Source organism: Oncorhynchus tshawytscha, linkage group LG09, assembly GCF_018296145.1.
Source record: "Oncorhynchus tshawytscha isolate Ot180627B linkage group LG09, Otsh_v2.0, whole genome shotgun sequence".
NCBI classification, from domain to species: Eukaryota; Metazoa; Chordata; class Actinopteri; order Salmoniformes; family Salmonidae; genus Oncorhynchus; species Oncorhynchus tshawytscha.
In genome coordinates this window covers 15252624-15273386 of record NC_056437.1, presented here as the reverse complement: position 1 = coordinate 15273386, position 20763 = coordinate 15252624, and the positions used below count along the sequence as shown (strand labels likewise).

Genomic DNA, 20763 nt, shown 5'->3' with positions numbered 1-20763 from the left:
GTTGGTCAATCTATACCCCTACAGCTCTGTCTGTCATCACTCTACCCCTACAGCTCTGTTGGTCATCCCTATCCCCTACAGCTCTGTCGGTCATCCCTATACCCCTAGAGCTCTGTCGGTCATCCCTCTACCCATACAGCTCTGTTGGTCAATCTATACCCCTACAGCTCTGTCGGTCATCCCTATACCCCTAGAGCTCTGTCGGTCATCCCTCTACCCATACAGCTCTGTTGGTCAATCTATACCTCTACAGCTCTGTTGGTCATTCCTATACTTCTACAGCTCTGTCAGTCATCACTATACCCCTAGAGCTCTGTCGGTCATCCCTCTACCCCTACAGCTCTGTCGGTCATCCCTCTACCCCTACAGCTCTGTTGGTCATCCCTATACCCCTACAGCTCTGTCGGTCATCCCTATACCCCTAGAGCTCTGTCGGTCATCCCTCTACCCATACAGCTCTGTTGGTCAATCTATACCCCTACAGCTCTGTCGGTCATCCCTCTACCCATACAGCTCTGTTGGTCAATCTATACCTCTACAGCTCTGTTGGTCATCCCTATACTTCTACAGCTCTGTCAGTCATCACTATACCCCTAGAGCTCTGTCGGTCATCCCTCTACCCATACAGCTCTGTTGGTCAATCTATACCCCTACAGCTATGTCTGTCATCACTCTACCCCTACAGCTCTGTTGGTCATCCCTATACCCCTAGAGCTCTGTCGGTCATCCCTATACCCCTACAGCTCTGTCTGTCATCGCTCTACCCTTATAGCTCTGTTGGTCATCCCTATCCCCTACAGCTCTGTCGGTCATCCCTATACCCCTACAGCAGGAGAGGTAGTGAAACACAACACACACCCACACAGAAACATACTTCCCCCGAGCCACTTCAGCATGCCAGGTAGGTGAGTGAGACAGTGTTTGTCAGGACTGTAGGGCTCTTAGTTCCTCTTTCAAAGAGTAGGGAACAGAGCCAGGAATTCTTATTATTACATAAAACATCCCACAGTTTAGAATTCCCAATGGTATTCCCGGGAACTGATATCCCATCCAGCCAAGGAACCATGGGATTACCACCGTAGTGGACCACTTTGAATTGATATTCAACGACAGTGGAGAAATGGTCAGATGTCTCCCACCTCGTATCCCTTAGCAAATAAATCGTAAATACATCAAAGCGATTACAGTAGGCCTTTGTCAACAGTCTTGTTTTTTAGAGGATAAAACCAGAGAAAAAACCACCAGAGACTGACTAAGATATTAATACACCACCGGAGACTGACTAAGATATTAATACACCACCGGAGACTGACTAAGTCATTAATACACCACCGGAGACTGACTAAGTTATTAATACACCACCAGAGACTGACTAAATTATTAATACACCACCAGAGACTGACTAAGTTATTAATACACCACCAGAGACTGACTAAGTTATTAATACACCACCAGAGACTGACTAAATGATTAATACACCACCAGAGACTGACTAAGTTATTAATACACCACCAGAGACTGACTGAACAACCCAGATACTGTAACACTGTTAAGACACTGTAACACTGTACAGTATCAGTGTTACAGTGTCTGGGTTGTACAACAGTTGGATTATATCTGACGTATAGTACAGTGCAGAGAGGGGAACCTGTTATGAGGGGATTAGACTGGGATTAGGGATTGGGCTGGTTGTCAGAGAGGACGCAGAGAGGTTGCAGAGAGGAAAGAAGGGGAGAGCAGAGGAGGAGAGCAGAGGAGAGAGAAGAGAGGAGAGGGCTTCCTTACATTACAGTTTTGTGGATCATCTCGATGGCGTGCTCCAGTTCCTCTTTCTGGTCCGGGACAAAGCGGTACTCGGACACGTACCCCGACACATGTTTGTACGGGTCGTAGTCGCCAAGCTCGGCTGGAGAGAAATAGTGAAAGAACAACACATGAGCACAGGCATACACACACACGCACGCACACACACACACACACACACACACACACACACACACACACACACACACACACGCACACATTTTGACTGTGTGAGAAATCGCATAATACAAGGAACAGTGGCATCACATAATACTAATCTCTATTTTTATTAACTATTTATATATGTCTGTCTGTCTGTCTGTCTGTCTGTCTGTCTGTCTGTCTGTCTGTCTGTCTGTCTGTCTGTCTGTCTGTCTGTCTGTGTGTCTTCTATCTGTCTCTCGCTCACTCTTCTCTCTCGCCATCTCTTTCGCCGTCTCTCTCCCTGTCTCTCTCTCTCTGTGTGTCTTTCTCTCTGTCTCTCTCTCTCTCTCGTCCTTTCTCTCTCTGCCTCTCTCTCTGCCTCTCTCTCTCTCTCTGCCTCTCTCTCTGCCTCTCTCTCTCTCTCTCTCTGCCTCCCTCTCTCTGCCTCCCTCTCTCTGCCTCTCTCTCTCTGCCTCTCTCTCCCTGCCTCTCTCTCTCTGCCTCTCTCTCTGCCTCGCTCTTTCTGCCTCGCTCTTTCTGCCTCTGTGTGTACTCACACTGTATGGCCAGAGCAGCCAGCTGGGCGCTGATGTCAAGGGGACAGGGGATTCTGCCCTGTAGTACGTCCTGCTTCACCTGCAGGAAGAACTGATATCTACAGTACCCAGAGACACACACAGACACACATCCATATAGCACATGAAACACAGTACAAGCTATTTCATATTGTCATAGATAAGGACATAACCTGTAGTCTGCATGTAAGCTTTTATACTGTATGTGTGGCTGTGAAGGCCAATTCAATAAAAAGTAGGGAGATGATAACACTGTTGTGTGACTGGATGATGGGTCAATGATATACTGTTTATCAGGGGTAGGCAACTCTGGTCCTGGAGTGCTGCAGACACTTCATGTTATTTTTTAACGGACCTGGAAGACCAGGTGTGTTGAATTTAGGCCCTGAACTGATGAATTAGCTCAGTTGGTCAGGTGTGGTGCCTAGTTGGAACAAAATCCTGCAGTACCTGCGGCACTCCAGGAACAGCGTTGACTACCTCTGATATATAGCATAGCAGCCACAATGATATTATCTGGAGAAATCTAGTACTGTACCAAAAATATATACCTTGTTATTTCTTCTTTTAGCTTGCAGGGATTCTCAGCGTAAAACTTGACCCCAAAATAGAGTGTGTATGGAGGCCCTTCTGAGAGAGAGACAGAGAGGAAGATAGAGATTTCAGCAGCAGCAAACTCTCTGTATCCAAACAGCTGAGAGGCTTTCAACTCAACTGAATGCAGAGAAAGGAAGAGATACTTACTTGTTATTAAATCTTTGTGTTCTGAAAGAGTTTTCGAGGGGTCTAGCCAATACTGCAAACAAAAAACACAGAGAAGACATTCAAATGACATACAAAAATGACAGCCATAATGATTATTTGTTTACTTAAGTACTATCATACGTAATATACAATATGTAACTAGTAGCCTATGTGTACATTAACAAATACAGAATGTACTGTAAAGAGCTATCTTGAGCATGTGTATTCAGTAATTTTGGTTAACCCAGAACTAAAGTATTGCGTAATGGGTCAGATGCTTGATTAAGTTCTGGGTCCATAAGAGTTAAGAGAAGAGGTAAAATGAGGATCAGAACTACAACGAAGCGATACACCCTTTCTCTTTGCAAGTCTGTGTGCCAAATGTCTCATCCCCTTCCAAAATTCGAAAGATGCTAATACCTGTGAAATCGTGATTTGTCCAAATAACCAGTGACGAAAAACACAAGCACAGAAACTAATGCTGCTGATCTCACACATCCCGTTGTTTCATGACAGATATACCGTAACCTTTATGTTTACATAGTCTGTCGAGGAGATATGAAGTATTCAGTAATTGGCTGGAAGAAATGGAGAAATGCACTTTGTTATGTAAAGTCATGGCTGAGTGGTCTATGTAGTGTGTGTATGTGTGTGTATGTGTGTGTGTGTGTGTGTGTGTGTGTGTGTGTGTGTGTGTGTGTGTGTGTGTGTGTGTGTGTGTGTGTGTGTCATGTAGTGTAGTGTAGTGTGCAGTCAGTGTATTGGACAGGACTCAGGCAGCTCCAGAACGGGACGTTTAGTCATGCTAACTTTGGCATAATACTGAAGCCGCATTAAAACCAACTTTTATAAATGGTCTCGTTAAAAAGGAGTGTGAGTCATTAAAATCTGCATCAGTAAAACATGGATTTAAAACAGGTCACAGCATGCTGCCACAGAGGCAAAAATCAAACACATGAAGATTATTTTTTTATTGGCTTTTATTCATTATCTTATACTGTACTGGTATTTTGGAATTAAGATCTATTTTGTATCTCGTTGAACCTCTGGCTCTCACGTCAATGAACATCTGATTTGGGAACATTCCTGCAAGACTGCCTGGCTTACTGTGCACAATTTCCTTATGTCACGTTGATGATGGACATTAAATTATCATATATACAGTACCAGTCAAATGTTTGGACACACCTACCCATCCCAAGGTTTTTCTTTATTTTTACTATTTGCTACATTGTAGAATAATAGTGAAGACATCAAAACTATGAAATAACACACACGGAATCACGTTTTAGCCAAAAAAGTGTTAAACAAAATATATTTGATAATCTTCAAAGTAGCAACCCTTTGCCGTGATGACAGCTGTGCACACTCTATATAAGTCAGTTAAGAACACATTCTTATTTACAATGACGGCCAAACCCTAACCAGGCCAATTGTGCACCGACCTATGGGACTCCCGATCACGACCAATTGTGATACAGCCTGGGATCGAACCAGGGTCAGTAGTGACACCTCTGGCACTGTGATACAGTACCTTAGACCGCTGCGCCACTCAGGTGCCCACAAAAGCTCTGAAGACATGTACATTACATACAATGACCCTATGTGACAATAAACATAAACAGTGTGTAGGTCTCCATACAGTATATTCATGTGGTTATCACTGGTTACAGCAGCTACTGCGCTGTGGTGTCTATTTGCGGGACGTTGTCGAGCTTCTTATGATCATGAATGCAAACTGCTATTTTTAAATCATAGTTGTGGAGGTCATTGTGAATGCAAACTGCAATTTTCAAATCATTGTTGTGGAGCTTGTTGTGAATGCTAACTGCTATTTTCAAATCTTTATTTGCAGTGTTGTCACAGTGACGCCTTGCTTTACTGTGATATTGTATCAGAGCTCACAATGTCATTGCAGCTCATGCTTCTCCTGGGAGCCATCTGTACTGACAGATCGACAACAATGTTTCTCTTCCTCTGTTCTTTAAATAACTTAACACGGTCATAAAACACAGTGATAAACAACAGTCTGTACACTTCACATCGGCATCAGACACCGGCAGCAAACATTCAAAACAAACGTGCCTTTGTTCACACAGTTCACACAAAACAGCATAAGGACTCAGCTCTTTTAAAAATGAAACTGAAATAAATATTATTATTATTATTCAATGTTTTCTGCTTTAGCTTGACTGTAGGGCATGGTAGCTGATATCGCGTTACCAAACTGCTTACATTTCTACTATAAATGAATAGCACCGCACCCCTTGCATGAAGAAACAGCTTCAAGTCCTGTTTTATATGCATTCCATATATTTGTATGTGAATTTCTGGTGATGTTGCTACTAGCCAAGCTGAAGATGGAAATTGTTGGAGGAGGGGAAGAGTCTGTGGACTGAATCTTTGGATTCTGGGGCATTCTGGGGCATGGAGATGAATAAATGTTAGCGTAATGAGGTAGGCTAGACTAGGATAACATATTTCAGACTAAAGTATGTCACTGAAAGATGCTGTGTGGTGCACCCTCGCCATTCCCTCCCACCTTAATCCTCTGCCCACCACACTACAGATGGGCACCAGGGCCGTGTTCATTAGGGCTCGTCATAGCAAAATGTGTCAAAAAGTTTTTAATGGAAAATAGAAAACAAGTGTTTCTCATTGGACAAGTTCAAGTAGTCCCTCCCTGTTTCAAAGCAATTAAAATGTTATTTGTCACATGCGACGAATACAACAGGTTACAGTGAAATGCTTACTTACAAGCCCATAACCAATGCAGTTTTAAGAAAAATACCTAAAAAAAGAAAGAAATAAAAGTAACAAATTATTAAAGAGCATCAGTAAAATAACAAGGTAGGTAGATAGGTAGAGTTGTTAAATTGACTATGCATAGATAATAAACAGAGAGTAGCAGCAGCGTAAAAGAGAGGTGGGGGGGAAATGCAAATAGTCTGGGTAGCTATTTGATTAGATGTTCAGGAGTCTTATGGCTTGGGGGTAGAAGCTGTTTAGAATCCTCTTGGACCTAGACTTGGGGCTCCGGTACCGCTTGCCGTGCGGTAGCAGAGAGAACAGTCTATGACTAGGGTGGCTGGAGACTTTGACAATTTTTAGGGCCTTCCTCTGACACCTCCTGGTATAGAGGTCTTGGACGGCAGGAAGCTTGGCCCCGGTGATGTACTGGGTTTTACGTACTACCCACTTTAGTGCCTTGTGGTCGGAGGCCGAACTGTTGCCATATTGATGCAATCAGTCAGGATGCTCTTGATGGTGCAGCTGTAGAACGTTTTGAGGATCTGAGGACCCATGGCAAATCTTTTCAGTCTCCTGAGGGGGAATATGTTTTGTCGTGCCCTCTTCACGACTGTCTTGGGGTGCTTGGACCATGATAGTTTGTTGGTGATATGGACACCAAGGAACTTGGAAGTTCTCAACCTGCTCCACTACTGCCCCGTCGATTAGAATGGGGGTGTGCTCAGTCCTCCTTTTCCTGTATACCACAATCATATCCTTAGTCTTGATAACATTGAGGGAGAGGTTGTTGTCCTGGCATCACACGGCAAGGTCTCTGACCTCCTCCCTATAGGCTGTCTCGTCGTTGTCGGCGATCAGGCCTACCACTGTTGTGTCATCGGCAATCTTAATGATGATGTTGGAGTCGTGCCTGGCCACGCAGTCATGAGTGAATAGGGAGTACAGGAGGGGACTGAGCACGCACCCCTGAGGGGCTACTGTGTTGAGGATCAGCATGGCGGATGTGTTGTTACCTACCCTTACCACCTTACCGCCTTTCAGGAAGTCCAGGATAGTTGCAGAGGGAGGTGTTTCGTCTCGGGGTCCTTAGCTTAGTGATGAGCTTTTAGTGCACTATGGTGTTGAAGGCTGAGCTGTAGTCAATGAATAGCATTCTCACATAGGTGTTCCTTTTTTCCAGGTGTGAAAGGGCAGTATGGAGTGCAATGGAGATTGTTTCATCTGTGGATCTGTTGGGGCGGTATGCAAATTGGAGCGGAGTGGGTCTAGTGTTTTGGGGATAATGGTGTTGATGTGAGCCATGACCAGCCTTTCAAAGAACTTCATGGCTACAGACATGAGGGCTACGGGTCGGTAGTAATTTAGGCAGGTTACCTTAGTGTTCTTGGGCACAGGGACTATGGTGATCTGCTTAAAACATCTTGGTATTGCAGACTCGGACAGGGAGAGGTTGAAAATGTCAGTGAAGACACTTGCCAGTTGGTCAGCGCATGCTCGGAGTACACGTCCTGGTAATCAGTCTGGCCCTGCGGCCTTGTAAATGTTGACCTGTTTAAAGGTCTTACTCACATCGGCTACAAAAAGCGTTATCACACAGTCGTCCGGAACAGCTGATGCTCTCATGAAGCCAGTGACTGATGTGGTGTACTCCTCAATGCCATCAGAGGAATCCCGGAACATATTCCAGTCTGTGATAGCAAAACTGTCCTGTAGCTTAGCATCTGCTTCATCTGACCATTTTTTTATTGACCGAGTCACTGGTGCTTCCTGCTTTAGTTTTTGCTTTGTAAGCAGGAATCAGGGGGATGGAGTTATGGTCAGATTTGCCAAATGGTGGGTGAGGGCGAGCTTTGTACACATCTCTGTGTGTGGAGTAAAGGTGGTCTAGATTTATTTCCCTCTGGTTGCACATTTAACACGCTGGTAGAAATGAGGTATTTTCTTTTGTTTTGTGCCTCATGAATACAACCCAGAACACACCGGAACGGATATTGGTGTCCAGGGGCACATGATCAGAGCTATATCTGTGTGATTGAATTAGAATAAGTTAATTGAATTGGTTAATCTTACCTAATTTGCAATAATCACATCAGTGCAGGTGTTGTGTTCCAGTGCATGCTAATTTATGCAAATGAGGGGGTTGAGGATTAGAACAGTGGATGACAGCGACAGGACGACAACCAGACAAAGACAGAGGGGTTCCACTCAGAAAGACAACCTGAGAAACAATCTACTTCTTATTTCTCTAACTGGTAGTCATCTTCCAATGAACAGCGACTGGCTGGAGGAGAACAAAGTAAAAACCTTTGGTAACACATTACTTATAAAATAGCCTTACACCCTTAGAAAAAAAGGGTTCTATGTATAGTAGACAGTTAATGGGCTACATCTATGTGCATTCATGGCAGCTGCACAAAGCCCTTCCAGAGCTATTTACATTTTTATATCTGCAATTCTTATTGAACACCTCAAGGTGTTTATTTTTATTACATGGGATTAGAGTGTGTTCTATCTATCAGTATGAGAAAGGCATGTATTTCTGCCCTACAACACAGCTCAGTTGCCAGGTGACTAGAACTGATAAATAATAGAATGATAGATAATAAATTAAAAGGCTCTGTCATCATGAGGCAGACAGTTTGATTGACAGGTCTGACTGAGAGGCCCAGGCTCTGTTCTAATATCTCTACTAGTTCTAGAATGAAGAATGATCCACAAGAATGAACTAAACAATGTATTCGGAGTGCATTTGAATTACGACTAGGGGTTCCGTTAGCGGAACGTTTCGACAACATCCGGTGAAATTGCAGAGCGCGAAATTCAAAATAAATTGTTAGAAATATTTAACTTTCATACAATTACAAGTGCAATACAGCAAAATGAATCTGAACTTCTTGTTAATCCAGCCACTCTGTCAGATTTCAAAAAGGCTTTACCGCGAAAGCAAACCATGCTATTATCTGAGGACAGCACCCCATCAAACAAACACATGATAATCATATTTCAACCCACCAGGCGCGACACAAAACTCAGAAATAATGATATAATTCATGCCTTACCTTTGAAGATCTTCTTCTGTTGGCACTCCAATATGTCCCATAAACATCACAAATGGTCCTTTTGTTCAATTAATTCTGTCGTTATATACCAAAAATGTCCATTTATTTGGCGCGTTTGATTCAGAAAAACACTGGTTCCAACTCGCCCAACATGACTACACATTATCTAATAAATTACCTGTAATCTTTGTCCAAACATTTCAAACAACTTTCCTAATCCAAATTTAGGTATTTTTAAACGTAAATAATGGATACAATTTAAGACGGGATACGCTGCGTTCAAGAGTGGATAAAATGACTGTGGAGCGACCTTCAGGTCGCGCGCCCCAAACAAAACAGTACACTTGGCTATACACCCAGAAAGGAAAGGGTTACTTCTTCATTTCTCAAAGGAAAAATATCAACCAATTTCTAAAGACTGTTGACATCTAGTGGAAATGATAGGCAAGCAAGTGCCTTAGAAATGTAGATACATAGAAAATACAGTGAACTAAAAAAAAACATCCCTGGATGATGATCCCTGGTTTCGCCTGCCAAATAAGTTCTGTTATACTCACAGACATTATTTTAACAGTTTTAGAAACTTTTGAGTGTTTTCTATCCAAATCTACCAATATGCATATATATATGCATATCCTAGCATCTGGGCCTGAGTAGCAGGTAGTTTACTTTGGGCACGATTTTCATCCAGACGTGAAAATACTGCCCCCTATCCCAAACAGGCTAAGCGATGTGCTGGTGTAGATATTGGAGCATTCTGGAACCTCAGTCATCTTACTACAACTTCAGCCTCAATATTATGGAGGTTTACACCAGGAGAGGGCATTGATATTGTAATGAAGGGTGCAGCTAGCAGGCAGGCAGGCAGCCTCATATAAATTACAGAGAAGTCTCTCTAAATGGATAGGTTTTGATTATAGGCCTGCTGCTCCATGCACAGACACTAAAAGCATCACTGCTCTCTGACACACAGTAACAGTGTATGTATCTATCAGTCCCGAAGCAGCTCCAATATGTTGGTACATGTATGTCGTTTACGACTCCAGAGGGTAGGAATGATGTGGATGTGCATGCTGATCCTAGCACGCTCTTTGGTCTAATATTACCCAAGCACAGCGGGGACAACCTGCCATAAACAACATAGCTATGTGTATGATAGAATGATTCTATAAACTTTTATGCAAAAGTGTAAAGGCATTTATTTTTTAAATCTAATACGACTCTTTTCTCCAGAAGGATTCAGTAGCTTAGATGCATCCTCTGTGCTCATCTCCAAAAAAACAAGGTTGACTAACCTTGTAAATCAGAAACCTCGGTCAAACATAGTTCAACATCAAACCAGTGTTACAGCTGTTGTCAGGCATGCCAACAGCATGGAGATGAACTGGAACAACACACCACTGAGAAAAACAAGAGTGAAGGTAGAAAACATTCGCCATGGATACAGTTACTGTTAGAAGTTATAGCATTAGAAGCATCGACAGCGAGAATGAATGGTGTTAGTCAAGGAACAATTGAGGCCTGAACAAATATACTTGACTCTATAAAGAATAATCTCAGCTAAAGCTAAACTTTCTTTGCTTTCAGGTCTATGGGGAAGGGGTGGGATTTTTCTGGCGGGACAGTGGTGGGTGACTGACAAGCAACCCTAGTTGCTAGGGGGGTAGGAAGGGGTGGGAAATGGTTTCCGGGAGTGGGGGGTGGGGTCAGTGATGTATAGTATTTAAGTAAAAATACTTGAAAGTATTTGTACTTTACTTTACTATTTATTGTGGCAGCCGGCAGGGAGAGGTGAGGGGATTGGCAATTGAGGAGAGATATCTTGCAGGTAGCTGGCTCCACCCCCAAACCTTATATGGACTTCCTGCCCCAACAAGGAAAGGCTGTGGGTCGTTAAGCCAGGGGATGCTTGGGGATAAAGGAGCCTGCACAAAGGAGGAGAGAGGCGAGATGTAGAAGAGATGTATGAAGTGTGAGAGAAACGAGAGCAAAATCTGTGTGATTGCCCATTGTGATTGCCCCCCCCCTGATCTGGCGGTCTCACTAAACACACATGCTTTGTTAGTAAATTATGTCTGAGTGCTGGAGTGTACCCCTGGCTATCAGTACATTTTAAAATCAAGAAAATGGTGCCTCTGGTTTGTTTAATATAAGGAATTTGAAATGATTTATACTTTGACTTTCAATACTTATGTAAGGATGTACGATGAGAGTCGGGAAGCAAGTTCAGGGAGTGAATACATTTAATAAATAAACAAAACACGAACAGCGCACTAACATTAAACAGATACAGGAACAATGACGACTGGGGAAGAAACCAAAGGGAATGACATATAGGTAATCAAGGAGGAAATGGAGTCCAGGTGAGGGTCATTATGCGCTGGTGACAGGTGTGTGCCCTAACGAGCAGCCTGGTGACCTAGAGGCCAGAGAGGGAGCACATGTGACAGTACCTCCCAAACGTGCGACCCTAGCCGCAGGACAACGATCCCGGGGCTCAGGAGCGGACTGGTCACCTCCGCTGAGGCGCGGGAGCATGACGACCTAGAGGGCCGGAGAGAGAGCATACGTGACAGTACCCCCTCCCCGGCGCACTCGGCTCCAGCCACAGGACACCAACCACAGGGATGATCGGGCCGGTAAGCCTCTGCTGTGGCGCAGAAACCTGACGAACCGGCTGAGGAGTGAAAGCCTGATGAGCCGGCTGAGACCTCCCCGGTTGCCTTGATTGAGGCACAGGAACCTGTTCATCCACCTTAGGCATGGGAGCTTATTGAACCCGCTGAGGCATGGGAGCCTTCAAACCGGCTGAGGCCTCCCAGGTATCTACGGCTCCAACACCCGGACCCAACATCACCTCCCCCCCAAAAAACACTCCCTGATGCTTCCCTTTGTTGAGTCGTCATTCTGTAAGGATGTACGCTGAGAGTCGGAAGCAAGTTCAGGGAGCGAATACATTTAATTAATAAATGAACAGAACACAAACAGCGCACTAACATTAAACAGATACAGGAACAATGACGACTGGGGAAGAAACCAAAGGGAATGACATATATAGGGCACGAAATCAAGGTGATGGAGTTCAGGTGAGTGTCATTATACGCGTAACACTGGTGACAGGTGTGCGCCCTAATGAGCAGCCTGGTGACTCAGAGGCAGGAGAGGGAGCACATGTGACAACTTAAGTATGTTTTAGCAATTACATTTACTTGAGTATATTTAAAATCAAATACTTTTACTCGTGTAGTATTCTGCTGGGTGACTTTCACTTTTACTAATTTTCTAAGATATCTTTACTTAGACTTAAGTATGATAATTGGGCACTTTTTCCACAACTGGGAACTTCCACAACTGGGTACTTTTTCCACAACTAGAGGGTTGGATGGAGACATGGTGGCTGGGTGGGGCTGGGGGAACAGGATGAGAGGAAGAATGGAGACATGGTGGCTGGGTGGGGTTGGGATAACGGGATGAGGGGTTGGGGATTGAGACATGGTGGTTGGGTAGGGTTGGGGGAACAGGATGGGAGGAAGGACAGAGACATGGTGGCTTGGTGGGGTTGGGAGAACAGGATGAGGGGTTGGGGGTTGAGACATGGTGGTTGGGTGGGGTTGGGGGAACAAGATAGGAGGAAGGACAGAGACATGGTGGCTGGGTGGAGTTGGGAGAACGGGATGAGGGGTTGAGACATGGTGGTTGGGTGTGGTTGGGGGAACAGGATATGGGGTTGGGGTTGAGACATGGTGGCTTGGTGGGGTTGGGAGAACGAGATGAGGGGTTGGGGGTTGAGACATGGTGGCTGGGTGGAGTTGGAGTAACAGGATGGGAGGAAGGATGGAGACATGGTGGCTGGGTGGGGTTGGGAGAACAAGATGGGAGGAAGGATGGAGACATGGTGGCTGGGTGGGGTTGGAAGAATGGGATGAGGGGTTGGGGGTTGAGACGTGGTGGCTGGGTGGGGTATGTGGAATGGGATGGGAGGTTGGGGGTGGAGACGTGGTGGCTGGGTGGGGTTGGGAGAACGGGATGAGGGGTTGGGGGTTGAGACGTGGTGGCTGGGTGGGGTTGGGAGAACGGGATGAGGGGTTGGGGGTGGAGACATGGTGGCTGGGTGGGGTAGGTGGAATGGGATGGGAGGTTGGGGGTGGAGACATGGTGGCTGGGTGGGGTAGGTGGAATGGGATGGGAGGTTGGGGGTGGAGACATGGTGGCTGTGTGGGGTAGGTGGAATGGGATGGGAGGTTGGGGGTGGAGACATGGTGGCTGGGTGGGGTTGGGGGAACGGGTTTCCGGTTTATATTCTTATATTCAACTATGTTTGTATTTCTTACTGATTGATTTGTCTTTCATTTGAGTGGCAGCCTACAGGTACGATCCAAAAATAACTAAACAAATAAACATTTGCCCCCCCCCCCCAAAAAAAAGTGGAAGTCAAATGCATTATTTGGGGGTTGAATGAATGAAAAAGAAAACATATCTTGATATATCTTGATTAGGATAAGTATTATCCCCCTGAGTCAATACATGTTATAAACATATTTGGCAACAATTACAGCTGTGAGTATTTTGGGGTAAGTCTCTAAGAGCTTTGCATACCTGGATTGTGCAATATTTTCCCATGATTATTTTCTAAATTCTTCAAACTCTATCAAGTTGGTTGTTGATTATTGCTAGACAGCCATTTTCAGAGTCTCGCCATATATTTTCAAGCAGATTTAAGTCAAAACTGTTACTAGGCCACTCAGGAACATTCAATGTCTTCTTGTTAAGCAACTCCGGTGTAGATTTGGCCTTGTGTTTTAGGTTATTGTCCTACTGAAAGGTGAATTTGTCTCCCAGTGTCCATTGGAAAGCAGACTGAACCAGGTTTTTCCTGTAAGATTTTGCCTGTGCTTAGCTCCATTCTGTTTCTTTCTGTCCTGAAAATCTCCCCAGTTCTTGCAGATGACAAGCATACCCTATAACATGATGCAGCCATCACCATGCTTGAAAATACAAAAAGTGGTACTCAGTGATGTGTTGTGTTGGATTTGCCCCAAACATAACACTTTGTATTCTGGACAAAAAGTTAATTCCTTTGTCTTATTTTTTGTAGTTTTACTGTAGTGCCTTGTTGCAAACAGAATGCATGTTTTGGAATATTTTTAGTCAATACCGGTTTGCTTTATTTCACTGTCATTTAGGTTAGTATTGGGGATTTACTACAATGTTGTTGATCCATAATCCGTTTTATTCTATCATAGCATCAAACTCCATAACTGTTTTACAATTTTAATAAAATAACAAAAACAATAAAGAGAGAGAGAGAGATAGCCAGAGAGAGAAACAGGAATAGAGAGACAGGGATAGAGAGAGGGAGGGGGGGAGAGATGAATAGGTGGGATAGAAAGACAGAGAGATGGATAGAAAGACATAAAGAGATGGATAGACAGAGCAACAGCAAGCTAGCTAAATAGGACAAATTAGCTAGCAAGTCCAAGCTAACTAGCTAAATTGCCATACATGTTTAATGCTTTTCGATCTGTCCCCAAATGAATGTCATTGGTTCAGAGTTTGTTTTGATATTTTACCCTGCGTGTCGTGATTGCGTTTGGTGTAGGGGCATGATGGCACACGCGCGTAGCCGGTTTGGGTTCCGTGTAAGAATCCTCTCTTGTTCAGGGTGTGTGATAATTAAGCAATAGTGCCCGAGGGGGTGTGGTATGTGGCCAATATACCACGGCTAAGGACTGTTCTTAAGCACGACACAACGCGGAGTGCCTGGTTACAGCCCTTAGCCGTGACGTGCCTTATTGCTATTATAAACTGGTTACCAATGGATTTAGAGCAGTAAATACATGTTTTGTCATACCCGTGGTATACGGTCTGATATACCACAGCTGTCAGCCAATCAGCATTCAGGGCTCGAACCACCCAGTTTATAATAGTGCATAGTACATGTTAGGGCATAGGCTATATCCAAGTCAAACAGACAGTGATGCTGGCGTTCCAACATTTTCAGTCTCCTTTCACTATTTTTCTTTCATCCTATGCAGGTCTGACGATAAATCAGGGCTTGGCCGACAGCCCCCTGAAGGCATTGCACAGGATACCGCCCATCCATGTGAGAGAAAGATGGGGATGTTGGGAGAGTATGTATATGTCCTAAATGGCACACTATTCCCATAATAGTGCACTATTTTTGACCAGAGCACTATTCCCTATGTAGTGCACTACATAGGGAATAGGGTGCCATTTGGGACACAGATATCATTGTGTTCTTTTATGGTTCTGTACTCTGACTAACTCTGAGTGTGTGTAGCCCTGGGGCCCTGCATGGGTTATTACTATTCCTCCCCAGCCCTACTCTATCCTATCATGGGCTGGGCCTGCGTGGGACGCTCTGGGATGGCACCTTCTGTAGGAATGACAGGACAGAGAATGACCCCCGGCCAATATTCACAGAGCTGTTGTTGTCTTTACAGGATAATAATGCTTACTATTTTCACTTTGACTGGGGCAAGCTGAAGCTACCATCTTAAGATATCTAAGCTAGACATCTGACTTGAGGCGAAATAACCTTTCTAATCTTACCAGACACTTTGATTAGTGTATATGAAGGAAGGAAATAATCTCTCCGGTGCGCCATTCATAATGTAATGTCATAAGCATGTCATAATGCATAAAGCCTTCCCTGGTCTATTGTGAGATTATCAGTGGTGTGCTGAGATACTGTCACTCACATGGACACACATTCATATACACATTCACTTATAAATGTATATATTATTTGTATAAATATGTTTATAGAAATCACTGGTGACTCACGGTCTGGTGGCTGCGGTCACAGTAGCGCAGCCCGAAGAAGTCTGTCTCTGCCAGCTTCACATGGTCCAACACAAAGTCCAGCACCACCGAACCCTTAGTAGACTTCTGTGGAACACAAAGTGTTTTGGAACTCAGTGTCTGAGTCACAGGCAAACGTGTTCCCAGGCAAAAACATCAAGTTGATGTCAGTGTTTTTACTTATGGAATATAAACTAGCTGGATTTCACATTATAGCTATTAATGCATTCTGAGGCAACAGGCAAAGTATTCTGAAATACCATGGTGGGCTTCTGTACTGACAGTCATGTTTTGAAGAATAAATAGCTTCAACAATATATGGCATATACAGTATAGTTCTTAGAGACAGTCTCTCTTTCAGCTCTCGGTGTCTGGATTCAGAAATGGCATAAAGAGACTCTGTAAGAGAGTAGACCTATGTCTTCAGGGAAATATCAATTAGATATAAATGATTACTTTGCTAAGCAGTGAAAACTGCCTTCCGCTGCAATTTACACCCCTCATGGTGCCTCTCATTACCATTTCTGAGGCAAAAGACAAAAGCAATCTGCTAAAAGAAGCAATATTAGGACTTTGATTTTAGTATGAACCAGACAAACTCTGGTTCCAGGAGTATTTCCAGAACACCTATACCACTGTTGCAAGATAATCACATCTATTTCTCTTTTGTGGGGTGAAGAAACATCGTTGACCGTATCTTATCTGTCAGCACTTCAGCCTTCTCTTGTAGATACAGCATCAATCCAAATGTATCCACTGACGATATAAGTATTTATTCCGATGGAAAACCAATTATGGATCACACCAACCAATCCACATTTGCCTCAGCGCGGACCACAAGTCAACCAAACCTTCCTCTCTCTCACCTACATTTAAAATGTTTCTTTAGATTTATCCTGAGTACTATCTGATTGGCTACATCAATGCCTGTAATGAAAAATGGGGCTTTACTCACAGCTAACATCATCTCATGGTGAGGCTGAAACACAAACACCGACCACACTCACATTCCAAAACAACCCAGGGATTCCTACCCTCCTCTCTTTCCTTTCCATATGAAAGTCAACACACAAATGGATACACGCTCATTTCCCTGGTGTATGATGCAGAGATCGTATCAGGTGGATCATTGACAGACCAGCGGTGTATCTGCATTGGGTTTGTGTTCTTTAACAGGACACCAGCATCCGTCTTGGCTGGAGTACATCTCTCTCTTTACCTAATTATCTCTGTTTGCTCTTGACACAGAGAGGAGGAAACTGTCTCTGTGTGTGTGTGTGTGTGTGTTTCTCTCTGACTGCTCCTCTTAACCACAAAGCACATGTTTGATGAATCACAAGGTGTACACTGACAAACAGTCAGTATGATTTATGCCATCAAAGCATGTGAACACAGACAAACAGACCACACTCAGCTGGCTAGAGACCAAATGTGACTTCTTAGAGCAGACTATGCCATCTTTCAGCAGTAGAACATTAAGCAGCAGTGTGGGACACCTAGTGAATACATATGTTGTCTCATGACAACTTACACTCCTTAAGAATTCAAGAAGACCAAGGATATCAAGTCCAAGAAGACCAAAGAACCACATAGGATGAGATGAGTGGGTCCAAGTTCATTCCTATGGCACCTAAAGTAGTGCACTTCCTCATGTTAATAGTTCATTACTTCCTCCTGTGTGATTCAGGGCTCATCTGCATGTTTTCATGATCTACTCCAATCTGCAGGTGCACTCCAAGGGAATCACAAGTGGGCTGCCTGTGTCTGACACAGGAGACAGGCTCTCTCTCTCTGTCTCTCTCTTCTTCTTCTCTCTATCTCCCTCGCTCTCCCTCGCTCCCTCTGCTGTTGTCTCATCTCTGATTGAACCACATGATGCATATGCCTGTCACCTGCTAGACAGAAAGACAGCTGTTTCACAGTGGCTCTGTGCTTCCTTCTCTCTGACTCCCTGTGGGGACATCCTCTACACTTCCTCCCTCTGATACAGCCTGACATCCTGACATTGTCACATCCTGACAAGCTCACATCCTGGCATCCTCACATCCTGACAGCTTCCCATCTTGACATCCTCATGTCCTGACAACCTCACATCTTGACATCCTCACATCCTGACATCATCCCATCTTGACATACTGACAACCTCACATCTTGACATCCTTACATCCTGACAACCTCACATCCTGAAATCCTGACTTCCTCTAATCCCTGACATCCTGACATCTTGACATCCTGGCAACCTCACATCCTGAAATCCTGACTTCCTCATATCCTGACATCCTGAAATCCTGACTTCCTCTAATCCCTGACATCCTGACATCTTGACATCCTGGCAACCTCACATCCTGAAATCCTGACTTCCTCATATCCTGACATCCTGAAACCTGACTTCCTCACATCCTGAAATCCTGACTTCCTCACATCCTGACAACCTCACATCCTGAAATCCTGACTTCCTCACATCCTGACATCCTGAAATCTTGACAACCTCACATCCTGACAAACCTTTAACAACATCATAAACAAGCAGTGAAATTGAAACTCCAACATCATATAAACTCCAACATCATATAAACTCCTGAGTGGTTAATTACCACCTGTGAAGGCCTATTGTGTCTTTCCTGGTATTCACAGTTCTGCCAAGACTGAGCTGAGTGACTGTAGTACAGTTCTGTTAATTATTCTCAAAGCATGAATACAACATTGTCTCATCGTGTCCTCCTTCCTTCCATCCCTCCTTCTGTCACATGGAATGACGCTGGCGTGAAAACCCCCTGTTCCATCGGTGGCGGAATCCACCCCGACTTCACCAACAAAACAAAAAACAAACAAAAAAACTCCTGGACCGGCTGGGCGAACAAGCACTGATGATCCGGCTGAGGCCCGACGTGGGATGGGTGCCATCCGAGCCAACCGGGGCAAGGAAACCTCTTAAGCCAGCTAGGGTGTGGAAGCCCAACGAGCTGGCTAGGCACCCCCGGTTCCATCTGTGCCGACCCAGAGCCGATGCCACCATACCAAACGGAACGCCAGTATTCCCCAATGCTTCGTGTGTTGGCTGATGCATTCTGTCACATGGAATGACGCTGGAGAGACGAGGCAGGTACGGGGAATAAAACATTTAATAAATAATGGACATGGAACGAGACAGGAACAGCGTCAGCAAACAGGTAACACAAACAAAATACAATTAATGCATCAGCAGGGAACAGAGCTGGGGAACTGAAAAATGTAGGGGAGGAAATAAACAGATGAGTGAGTGAGTCCAGGTAAGTCCAATATCGATGATGCGCGTGACGAGGGAAGGCAGGTGTGCGTAATTGATAACAGGAGTGCGTGATGCAGGGCAGCCTGGCGCCCTCAAGCGCCAGGGGAGGGAAGAGCGGGAGCAGACGTGACACCTTCCCTCATTCCTTCCTTCCTTCCATCCCTCATTCCCCATTCCTTCCTTCCTTGTTTTCATTTCAAAGACGCCACATATCGATTTCACTTGTCTCTACGCATCACATTTATCATGAGACATTATGAATACGAGTGCTGTGATTCGACATGACATGAGTTCTGTGATTATGACTGCTTTTGACAACCTTCTCCCAGCACAACTCTGCTACGGTGAATTAGGAAGCAGCAGGAACAGCAGAGTAGCAACATTTCAAACCTACACTTATAATAATACAACATACTGAGTCTGATTACTTTGGATGAGAGTATACCTCAGTGTCTGTGTGAGAACAGTATCTCTAATGTACCCCATGTTGCTTATAGAGCATGCAGGATCGTGGCATGATCACAGCCACACATTTTTAGTGCTTATGCTCATTCACAGATTTACCATAACACACGTTAACATAGTTTTTGCATTCAGTTACCATTGCGTAGGGTTGCAAAGCTACATTTAACTTACAAATGTTACCGGAATCTTCTGTAGTTTTGGTAATTAACAGGTAATCTATGGCAATCTATGGTAACTTTGATAATTTATAATTGAATAATACGTTTAAAAAAATATTTCTATATCATATCTTTTTTTAAATATCTGTGTCCATATTGTCCATGAGTTTCCAGTGGATAGACCATAATGGTTCAAGAGAAAATAGCTTAATTAATGAAAAAAAACATCTAAGCAACAATTTCATTATTTTAAATGAACTCTGCAACTCTTCAAACTATTGACTTTTTTTCACAACTAACACCAGCTTGGTGCCAAAACATTGACAACAAAGACATACTGACATGGTAAAATAAAGGTTGATAAAAAAATAAATAAAGGGTATTTCATGCTAAAGCCCTCATATCAGCCCTCACTGCATCTCAGTGCTAGAGGTGTCACTACAGACCCTGGTTCAATTCCAGGCTGTATCACAACTGGCCGTGATTGGGAGACCCATAGGGAGGTGCACAATTGTCCCAGCGTCGTTAGGGTTTGGCCCGGGGTAGGAAGTCATTGTAAATAAGAATTTGTTCTTAATTAGCTGACTTATCTAGTTAAATAAAGGTTAAATAAAAAATAAAACACCAATGGTATTGACTAAGTTGATAGTTTATATTTGGATAATGTTTCACAGCTTTGACATCATTTTTTGGGTTATCATATTATTTTATTATTTTATATATTTTACATGTGATAAGGCCACACTGAGTGCCAGACATAATTACAGACACCTGTGATAATCGGAATTACCCAAAAGGACCACTAGATGTCTAGTGATACATTACATAAAATCCTTGAAAGTTACCAACATTCTGGTAGTTTACTGGTCAACTTTGAAAGATTCCAGTACAAAACCCTCCCTTTGCAACCCTACTATTGCTAGAGTAGCTTTGAAGAAAAATGCATCCAACTCCTTTTCGGACTGGTCAGT

At 43.9% G+C, this 20763-nt stretch overlaps 1 protein-coding gene across 2 annotated transcripts in view; it reads right to left on the bottom strand.

The window, feature by feature from the left end:
* Positions 1–20763, bottom strand: part of epb41l4a (erythrocyte membrane protein band 4.1 like 4A) — a 101692-nt gene that overhangs the window by 51419 nt on the left and 29510 nt on the right. For both annotated transcript variants that reach the window (XM_024430951.2, XM_024430952.2), the window contains exons 3-7: positions 15884–15988; positions 3267–3318; positions 3074–3152; positions 2505–2602; positions 1786–1906 (exon numbers count right to left, since the gene is read on the bottom strand). In XM_024430951.2, the coding sequence (XP_024286719.1) occupies positions 1786–1906; positions 2505–2602; positions 3074–3152; positions 3267–3318; positions 15884–15988 (455 nt within the window). The remainder of the gene's footprint in view (positions 1–1785; positions 1907–2504; positions 2603–3073; positions 3153–3266; positions 3319–15883; positions 15989–20763) is intronic.